The following is a 9,317-nucleotide window of genomic DNA, read 5'->3' as shown; positions in this document are numbered from 1 at the left end:
CCCCCGCCAGTTTGTCGTCAGCGCGCTCTGCGTGATGTCGGTCTTCGTCGACGCCGCCAGCGGCATCGGCGCGCTGCGCGCCATCCGCGTGCTTCGTGTGCTGCGGCTGCTGACCGTGCTGCCCAACCTGCAGCGCTGCGTCCTGATCCTCTCCAAAGTCGTCGTCGAGGCGGCGCCGTTCATGCTGCTCGTCCTCTTCGTGTATTATGTCTTTGCACTCCTGGGCATGCAGCTGTTCGGCGCCTCCTGCGGCCCCGACGATCCCAAAGCGCCGACCTTTGGATTCGACACCCTCTACGGGGCGCTGCTTGCGGTCTTCACGCTATCCCTCAACGACATGGCGGACTTGTTTGCCACCATGTCGTGCTCCTCCGGCGGCGCGGCGGTATACTTCATCGTCGGTGCGATACGGGATTTCGGGCTGGGGTTGAGCTGGGGTTGAGGCGTGGGGTCAAACCTTTGGGTTGACGCTTGGGCTACGGTGTGGGGTTTGGGCTTGAGGCTGGGCGCCGTTTTGAGCTTGTCTCGACGCTTGGGCTCCGGCTTGGGGTTTTGAGCTGGGGGTCGGGCTTAAGGTTGGGCTGAACAGCCGTTTTGGCACCGCTGTGCTTTGCAGGCCCGGGGCTGCCGGCTGGCCGGCTGGCGGGCCGGCTGGCTTGGTCACATGCAGCGCTGGCTGGCTCGCTGGCTCCTCAAATACAGTTGCATGCGACCTGCTTTCTCTACGCGCACAGGGGAGTTTGGTGTGCTATTTGCAGCTGCGGTCGTGTTGTCGCGGCGATTTTGACCAACGCCCTCTGCCAGGGCTGGGCCCCTGAATCAACATTGCTCCCATCCCCTGGTGTCCTCCCTCCCTCCCCTCCCCCTCCACCCACTCTCCACCCACCCAGCCCCCTGGCTCTCATACTCCCATCGTCTCGCTCCGCAGCCGCGGTGTGCGGCAACCTCGTTCTGCTCAACCTCTTGGTCGGCCTCATGTACAGCGTGTACGCAGAGGAGCACGAGCGCCTCGCGGCGCTGCCCGCCAAGCGCAACGCATTCCTGGCCCGCCTGGCCTCGTTCACTGAGGTGCTCCGCCTGGAGCGGTGGGCCAGCGGGGCGCAGCAGCAGCAGCCGGGGGATGGCGCCTCACCGCCCAGCCCGCCGGGCTCCGATCCGGCTGGGCCCGCCGCGCCTGCGCCGCTGGGCGCGCAGGCCGTGCCGCCCGCGCCGGACGCGCCGGGCGTGCCGCGGGCGCCGCCTGCTGACATCGAGGTTGTTGTCGCCGGCAGCAGCGGCGTTAGCGGCGGCAGCGGCAACAACGACGGCAGCGGCGGCGGGGGCAGTGATTCGCGCTCTAAGCTTGGCGAGGCGTGCAGATACGCCCGGCTGGGCTGTGACAGGGCGAAGGCTTTCGTGCTGCGCCTGCTGTTCGACCACCAGGGCTGGAAGGGCGCCGTTGGCGCGCCTCTGCGGGACTTCAACAGTGAGTGTGTTATGCGTATGTCATGCGTATGTCAGCCGTACATCATCCGTATGTCATGAGTGTGTCATGCGGGGCTGCCGATGGAGGCTGCACATGCCATGCACGTCTATCAGGGCGATGGGTGTCGTTTGGCATAAATCACAGCTCTGCCTGGCTGGTGTGGATGAGATGGCGAGGTGCACACCTCCACACACTCACAACGCATACAGGTGCCAGCACACCTCTGAGCGCAATGCACATTTACGCAGCCACAACTCGTGCGCCTGCACACACAAACGTGCACGCCCACCCCTGATCAGGCAACCATGCACCCTGCCACCCCCACCCCCCCACCTCAGACAAGTCATTCTGGCTGCTCTCCCCCGACAGCCGGCTGCGGCAGCTTCTGTTTATCATCGTCGACGACCACCGCTTCGAGGCCTTTATATTGACCATCATCCTGGCCAACTGTGGCACCATGGCCGTGGGGAACCCGGGCAACCCGCCGCGCCTGGCGGAGGTGCTGCGCAGCCTGGAGACCGCGTTTCTGGCCGTCTACACCGCAGAGATGGTCGCAAAAATGGCGGCCCTCGGCGCCGTCGCCGGGCCGCGCGCCTACTTCCGCAACCCCTGGTGCTGCCTCGACTTTGTCATCGTCGCCGCCTCCATCATCGGGGAGGTCGTCGCGTCGCTGGGCTGGGTCAGCGTGCTGCGGGTGCTGCGCGTGCTGCGCGCGCTGAGACTGCTGAACCGCGTGCCGGAGATCAAGGCCGTGTTCACGTGCCTGGGGTCTTCCGTGCTGAAGACGGGCAACATGATGGTGGTGGTGTTCGTCATTATGGTCATCTTCGCCATCGTGGGCATGGAGGTGGGTTGTGTTTGTGTGTGTGTGTTTGTGTGTTTGTGTGTGTGTGTGTGTGTGTGTGTGTGTGTGTGTGTGCATGCGCGTGCGCGCCTGCCTTGGCCGCAGGCCAATGCATGGAGCCGCAGCCACCACACGCGCGCGCAAAGCGCACCCCAGGAGTAAGCAACACACACACACACACACACGCACATGCACACACACATCCACACGCATGTGCGCGTGCATACACAACTCATCAACCCAGCTGACCATCCCTCACCACCACAGCTATTCATGGGGAAGCTGGACGGCTGCGTCAGCACAGTCAGCGGCGACTTCGTCAAAACCTGCTGCGCCGATCCCAAAAACCCAGCCACCTGCACCGCTGTCGTCGAGCGCTCCCAATGCGCCGGCTTCGCCCCGCCGGCGGCCGGCGCGCGGGGTGACCCAGAGGCCTGTTACTGGGCGGTGCGGCCGTTCAACTTCAACAACATTTGGCAGTCGCTCGTCACGCTCTCGGTCCTCATCACGGGCAGCGCCTTCCCGGACGCCGCGTCGCTCGGCATGAGCGCGGTCGGGGTGGGCCTGCAGCCGTCCCCGCAAGCGGCGCCGTGGGCGGGGCTTTACTACGTTGCGTTCGTCGCGGTGGGCTTCATCTTCCTGCTGAACTTCGTGATATGCATCATCTTCGACAACTATGCACGCGAGGCGCGGGAGAGGGGCCCCGGCCTGATGCTCACCAACAAGCAGCGCGTGTGGGTGGACGCGCAGCGGCTGCTGCTGCGCACGGCGCGCGCCTCGAAGGCTCAGGTGCTCGTAGACCTCCCGCCGCTGCGGCGGCGGCTGGCGGCGGTGACGGGCCACGCGCTGTTCGGGACGGGCGTGATGGCGTGTGTCCTTCTCAACACGCTCGCGATGATGCTGCAGCACTACGGCCAGTCGCGCGAGTGGGACGAGGTGAGCCCTGCCTGGGAGGGGGAGGGCTCCTTGTTTTTGCGTTGTGGGCCGCAGCATGGTCAGGCTGCGGGGAGGCTGGATCAGCAGCATCGCCACGGGGCTTGGCTGTCGCAGCGGCGTGGTTGAGGCCGTTTTGGGCCGCTCATCATGTGGCTGCGGCCGCCCTCGCTTTCCCAGCGCTCGCCTCCCTTACTAGTCACTCGCAACCCCCTGCCCCAACCCACCGTCGGGCCCAAGCCTATCTTCTCGACCCCCACCTCCTCAACTTCCCCCCACCCGCAGGCGCTGCAGACGGCGAGCACCGCCTTCACGGTCCTCTTCTGCTGTGAGAGCCTGCTCAAGCTGGGCGCCCAGGGGCTGCGCGGCTACTTCAGCAGCGGCTGGAACGTCCTCGACTTCTTGGTCTCTTGGGGCTCGGTCCCCAGCATCTTCATCACCGCCGGCCCGGCCGCCAACGTGCTGCGCACGCTGCGCATCGCGCGCGTCCTGACGCTGATGCGCCGCGTGGCCAGCGTGCGGCGGCTGATGATGACGGTGTACCTCTCGCTGCCCACGATCGGCAACATGCTGCTGCTCGTGCTGCTGGCGCTCTTCACGTTTGCCGTGCTGGGGGTCAACCTCTTCCACGGCATCACGCACGCGGGGTTCGACTCGTTCCTCAACTGGAATAACGTGGGCTCTGCCATGATGATGCTGTCGCTGGTGGCCACCGGCGACTGGGACGGGTGAGGGCGGAGGGCGCGGCGCGAAGCGGGCTGCGAGCGGCTGGGCGGGCTCTAAGGGGTCGTGGCGCGGGCTGATGCAGGCGTCCCACACAATGCAAGGACACAGCCCAAAGCCGGAGGCGCGCCGGACAGGCCGCGCACGCACCCACACACTTGAATACATTTGCGGATGCCTGCGACACCCTGGCCGAAACCCTGGCCATCCCCTGCGCTTTGTCACGATGTGTCACCGCTTTTTCACCCGCACCCCCGCAGCTTCATGCGCAGCACCGCGGTGGCGCCGCCCTTCTGCGACCCCTCAGTGCCTCACGCCTGTGGCAACCCTGTCCTTGCAGAGGTACGCACGTTTATGGAGGGGGGGATCAGAGCATGGGCCTGCGCTCGGTGCCTGTTGGAGTGTGTGTGTGTGTGTTTGTGTGTGTGTGTGTGTGTGTGAGTCGGGGAGAGCGCAGCTTGGCGTGCGGCAAGGGAGGGAGGGACAAAGGCACGCATGTGCTGCTGTTGCATGGCAGAGCGTGGGCAGGGCGGCACGACTTACTCTGAGCAATGCCTCAGCCCCTAGCTTCGAACACCCCCCCCCCAACACACACGCACGCACGTTCACACCCACACCCACACACACACACACACACACAAACACCGCTGGAGCGCAGGTCTACTTCATAGTCTTCACGCTGCTGCTCTTCGTCATCTTCCTCAACATCGTCATCGGCGTCGTCGTCGAGGCCATGGCCATGGCCCAGGACCCCCCGGAAGTTCCCACCGCGAACTTGAAGCAGTACCTGCGGGAGTGGGGGAGGCTGGATCCGCTGGGCAGGGGCTTCCTCGACAGCCAGCAGGTGGGGGGCACGCCTCGCGCACGCCAGGCCTGTTGCACCGGTCGCTTTTGGGGGAGGGCCGGGCCATGGGAACCAATAATGCCTGTGGCTCCGACGGCCCTCGTCCTCAACCCATCATTGTAAACCTGCATGGGTCAACAGAACCCCAGCAGCAAATCGCCCGACAGGCCCCTGCCGCGGCGCACGACAGCCCTCGCCCTGACTCCCCCCCCCCAACCATCAAACTCCCCTCTAACCCGCAGTTGGCGTCCTTGCTGACGAACGTCGACCCGCCGCTGGGCCTGCGGGGCACGCCCGTGGCCGCGGCGCCCGGCGAGTTCCTGTCGTCCCTGCCGGAGCTGGAGGTGGACGGCTGCGGCCTGGTGTACTACCATGACGTCCTGCAGGTGCGGGGAAAACCCGCCATTGGTAAAGCGCTGGATTGCAAATAACGAGTGAATAGCAGGGAGAGGATTGAATATGAGCAGAGGGAGCATGTGTTGGATCAACTTTATCATGTGGGGACAGGGACGTATTGTCAGGCCCGCTTTGGAATCTCGCGTGTTCCAGGCCGTCTGGGGGACGTGATGTCGTAGCAAACGCTGCAGGCGGGCCAGGGGTCCGCCCGATGACCGACAGAGACATCGCGGGCCCTCAGCCCTTCTGCATGGCTGGCACGGCCGCACATCAATCCCCACAACACGAGGCCGCGCCCGCGCTCTCCTCATTTGTGCCCCCGCAGGTGCTCACCGCGCGCGCCGCCGGCCTGTCGCTGCTGGATCTGTCTCCTGAGGTCCTGCAGGCGCTGAGGGAGCGCACCAACGCGATCAAGCGGCAATACTCGCGGCAGGGGCGCCGGCGGTGACCCCCTGCCGCGGGCCTCGCCCGGCCGGAAGCAAGGCCTGGGGCCCCCGCAGCTGCTTCGGCACAGCCGCTGCGCTTTGAGCGTTCTCTCATTGATGGGAGCAGGCAGAAGGGATCCGCAATGGGCGCGCGCGTCGGCGACGATGGCTGGCATTCCAGCGTTATGGGTCGCGCAGCCGCGCCGCAGGCCCTCCTCAAGTCTTGATGCTGGCAGGCGCAGTCGCTTGGACTCGAAAGCAGTGGTTCAAAGCATGTTGCGTTTTTTGTCGGGGATCCGTCACTTGGCGTGCGTACTTGGTTTGAAGTGCTGCAGGGGTTGTATCGGCGCGGCGCGATGTGGAGAGCCGCGCCGCGCCCTCATAAACCGTGTGCAGTGCATCGCGCCGCTGATGATGAACTATAATCTATCCCGCATAGATGCACAACCAAATTGCACCCGCATGCTGCGCGGCGTTGCTCGCTTGTGCTCATTAATCTCAACAGCTTCAACAACCTCAACCAGCCTCCATGGCAACTGCGGCGGAAGCACCGCCGCGCCGCCACGTCCCGCCCCTGCTGCGCACTACGGCGACGCAGAGCGCCTTGAACAGCGCCTGTCCCGCCGCCTGCGGAACAACGCTGGCGCGCGCCGCCGCGTTCGCGATAATCAGCGCGCGGCTGCTTTTTTGCAAAATGTGCGGCGTCTGACGCAAAGTGCACCTTTGCGCACACAATACAAGTGCGTCTGGACGGCAACGAGCCTGCTGCAGCGAGCGCGCGACCGTGGATTCGCCTGCAGGCTCCATCACTTGCGGCGTGCGGGCTCCCTCATGCTTTCAGTCAACAGCGCGGCCCGCTTGCATAGTGCCGCCGCTCCTGCTGTGCCGACCCTTGTTGTTCAGAGGCGAGCCGCCCATTGCTGCGTGCTGGCGCTTCCATCACCTCCCCAAAACTGTGCTCTAGAATGAACATGCGTGCACCCTCACTGATCGATGGTGGCTTATGATCACTGCACTGCTCCCTCATGGGTGTGATGTCATGGCAAGCATGGGTCTGCAGGATTCTGGGTTTATGGGTTTTCATCAGCACTGGTTTTGCAAGGCACCCTAAACCCTTATCTGCTCCTGCATAGCAAGCCGGCGCGGCGGTCACCCGCCACGTCACACAGCCTGGTCTGGGGCCCCCACAGCTTGCTTTACCTTTCCCCGCTCTTTTTACAAGGTGCAGCATTGTAACCCAACTTGCCACAGAGGGCACTGCAAACGCATGCAGTCATCTCACGGACGGGAGCCACGACCGACTGTACATGTCGGTTTTGTGAATAGGGGGCCGCATATCGACAACAGCTGAAGTCGCAACGCCGCCCGCTCGACCCCCGCCGGTCATACGGCGCGAGCGCCACCAGCGCCGCACATCACCGCCGCCGCCGCGCCGCGGCGGCGCCGGCGGCGTCGCCGCCCGCGACCCACTCGTAGTCTGCGCCCTCCCACGGCTGCTGGGCCTCCCTGAAGAGCTCTTGGAGCACGCCCGGCAGCCGCGCCTCCTCGTACCACTGGCCGCTGGCCAGGCGGGGGCCGATGGCCGGGTGCAGCGACCACCTGGCAGACGAAAGGGGGCGGGGAGGTGGCGGGAGGGGGGATTGACTCTTAGGAGGTCTGAGGCGCGGGGAGCCTGGATGACGCAAGGCTGGCGGTTCCTGGCCGCCTGGGGCGTGGGTACCTCAAAAGTCTGCCACAAGCACGTGGCGCATGAACAACCTGCCCTGCTGACGCTGCTCCTGACATGTGATGACCGGCACAATGCGGCCTTGATCGCTCCGCCACCACCCCGACCCCATTCCGTGCCCCAGAAAACAACCCCAGGTAACAACCCCCAGATCAAGATCAGCCCCAAATCACCCACTTGATCAGCACGTCCTGGCTGTACTGCTGCTCCTCAATGTCCGCCATGAATCGCAGGTTGTCGCCGTCCAGCGCCGCCAGCCACTCCACCCGCTGGCTGTCAACATATGGCCGCAGCACAGCGCCGCCGCTGGGGCCGGCAGCGGCGGCGGCCTCGGCGGCGGCGCCGCGGTCGCTGCGGCGGACGAACCAGTCGTCGCCGTCCAGGCCAGCCGCCTGGCCGGTGCGGGCACGTGGCTCAGTCAGAAAAAAATTGACGCCGGGGGGGTGCGACCAAGGAGTGCAGAGGACAAGAAAGGGGGGCAACGGGCGGGCTTGCAACCCAGCCAGCGGGCGGGGCCCGGCGCGACAGCTCGATTGGCGCGCAGGTGGCAACGGGACATTGTACAGGCCGGCCTGCTATCTGTGCGCACGTCGCACTGGGCTGCAGGCAGCCAGCTGAATCTGCTGACGTGCGAGCTCGTTCTCATTTGAGAGCGGCCGTCCCACAGCCAGCTGCTGGGCGGCTCGCATTCTCCTTGACAGCGCCAGCGCCGCCATGCAAGCCGAGAAACCACAAGCGCACCCCAACACGCCATCCCGCATCCCCCCCCCAAAAAAAACACATCCCTATCAGTGCCCCCACACCCCACCCACCTCAACAACCCTCGTCACGTTCAGCTGCTTGTGGTTGGCCCCGAACGCCCTGGCCCACCACTTGAGCGCCTCCAAATTCTCGGCAGCTGCCAGGAAGCTGCCCATGGCCTCCAGGCCCCCCTTGGTCACCTCCAGCCCGCCGGTGGTCGGGTCTGCCATCACTGTATCCATGTACAGCAGGGCGGAGCGCGTGGCGGTGTCGGTGATGTCGTCGATGCTCTCCAGGAGGGCGGCGAGCTGCTCGTTCAGGTACCTGCCGTTTGGAGGTTACGAAGGGGGGGGGCGGCGAGTTGGAGAGACGCCTTGGATTGATGTGGCAGGGAGGGGGTTCTGGCGTGGTGAGAGGATGGGGCCGTGAGCGCTTGGACGGGGCCGCGCGACATGACATGCGCCTTTTTGCAACGCGCTGCCTATCTCTCAAATCCTTGGTCACATGCGCAGACGAAGAAGCACACCCACACGCGCGCGCGCGCGCACACACACACACACACTCTCTCTCTCTCTCTCACACACACACACACACACAAACACACGTGCATACACTCCACCAGCCGCCCCCTCACTCGAAGGCTGCGACGTAGTCGTCGGGGCTCATGCCGTGCGCCTCCTGCAGCCTCTCATGGTCCATGCCCTCCAGCTCAGCCAGGCGCGCGTGGATGCTGTTGGGTTCAGGGTTCAAGTGGGTTCAGTTCAGTCGTGCATGCTGACGGTTTCGTTTCAGAGTTGAAATCGCGCGAGGATGCTGCCAAGGCGGCAGTCAAATACGACAGGCTGAGATGGCATCGTGGCACGAAAAGCGACAGGTTGGACAGCCCGTACCAACAGAGGAGGCCTAATCAGGGCCGCGGGCAGCCCCAAGGCCGCGGGCCTCAGGCGCGCCGCCCGCCCGCAGGCGTCGCGCTGTCCAGCGGCCAGGCCTGCCGGCGGATGCCGCGTGCAGCAAGGAAACCCCCGGGTCCAGGCAGGACCTGCAGGCCACCTCCAAACCCCTCCCATCCCGAGGCCTGCTAAGGATACACCAAACCAAGCAGGCTCACGTTTTGAGGACCTGGAAGTGGCGCGACGGCGGCGGCCCCCAGTCCTGCACGCCCGCCGCCATCGCGCGCGAGTGCCGCATGGCGCTGACGTGGCGTCGTGGGGGGTGGCGGC

General features: G+C 65.3%; 2 protein-coding genes across 2 annotated transcripts; one reads left to right on the top strand and one right to left on the bottom strand.

The window, feature by feature from the left end:
• Nucleotides 1–34: 34 nt before the first annotated feature.
• Nucleotides 35–5,653, top strand: MNEG_5117 (Voltage-dependent T-type calcium channe lsubunit alpha-1G; the record flags this gene model as incomplete). The annotated part of the gene is made up of 10 exons (XM_014046404.1): nt 35–401; nt 735–743; nt 929–1,465; nt 1,804–2,312; nt 2,577–3,245; nt 3,528–3,970; nt 4,226–4,307; nt 4,624–4,809; nt 5,052–5,195; nt 5,531–5,653. 10 exons carry the CDS (start codon nt 35–37, stop codon nt 5,651–5,653), a joined length of 3,069 nt encoding a protein of 1,022 aa, XP_013901858.1.
• A 1,392-nt stretch (nt 5,654–7,045) lies between these two features.
• MNEG_5116 (hypothetical protein) lies at nt 7,046–9,285 on the bottom strand (the record flags this gene model as incomplete). The annotated part of the gene is made up of 5 exons (XM_014046403.1): nt 7,046–7,229; nt 7,534–7,748; nt 8,169–8,421; nt 8,732–8,827; nt 9,206–9,285. 5 exons carry the CDS (start codon nt 9,283–9,285, stop codon nt 7,046–7,048), a joined length of 828 nt encoding a protein of 275 aa, XP_013901857.1.
• Between the last annotated feature and the right edge of the window lie 32 nt (nt 9,286–9,317).

Source organism: Monoraphidium neglectum, assembly GCF_000611645.1.
Source record: "Monoraphidium neglectum strain SAG 48.87 unplaced genomic scaffold scaffold00747, whole genome shotgun sequence".
NCBI classification, from domain to species: Eukaryota; Viridiplantae; Chlorophyta; class Chlorophyceae; order Sphaeropleales; family Selenastraceae; genus Monoraphidium; species Monoraphidium neglectum.
Note: the sequence above shows the minus strand (reverse complement) of the source record. Positions and strands in the feature narration are given on the sequence as shown.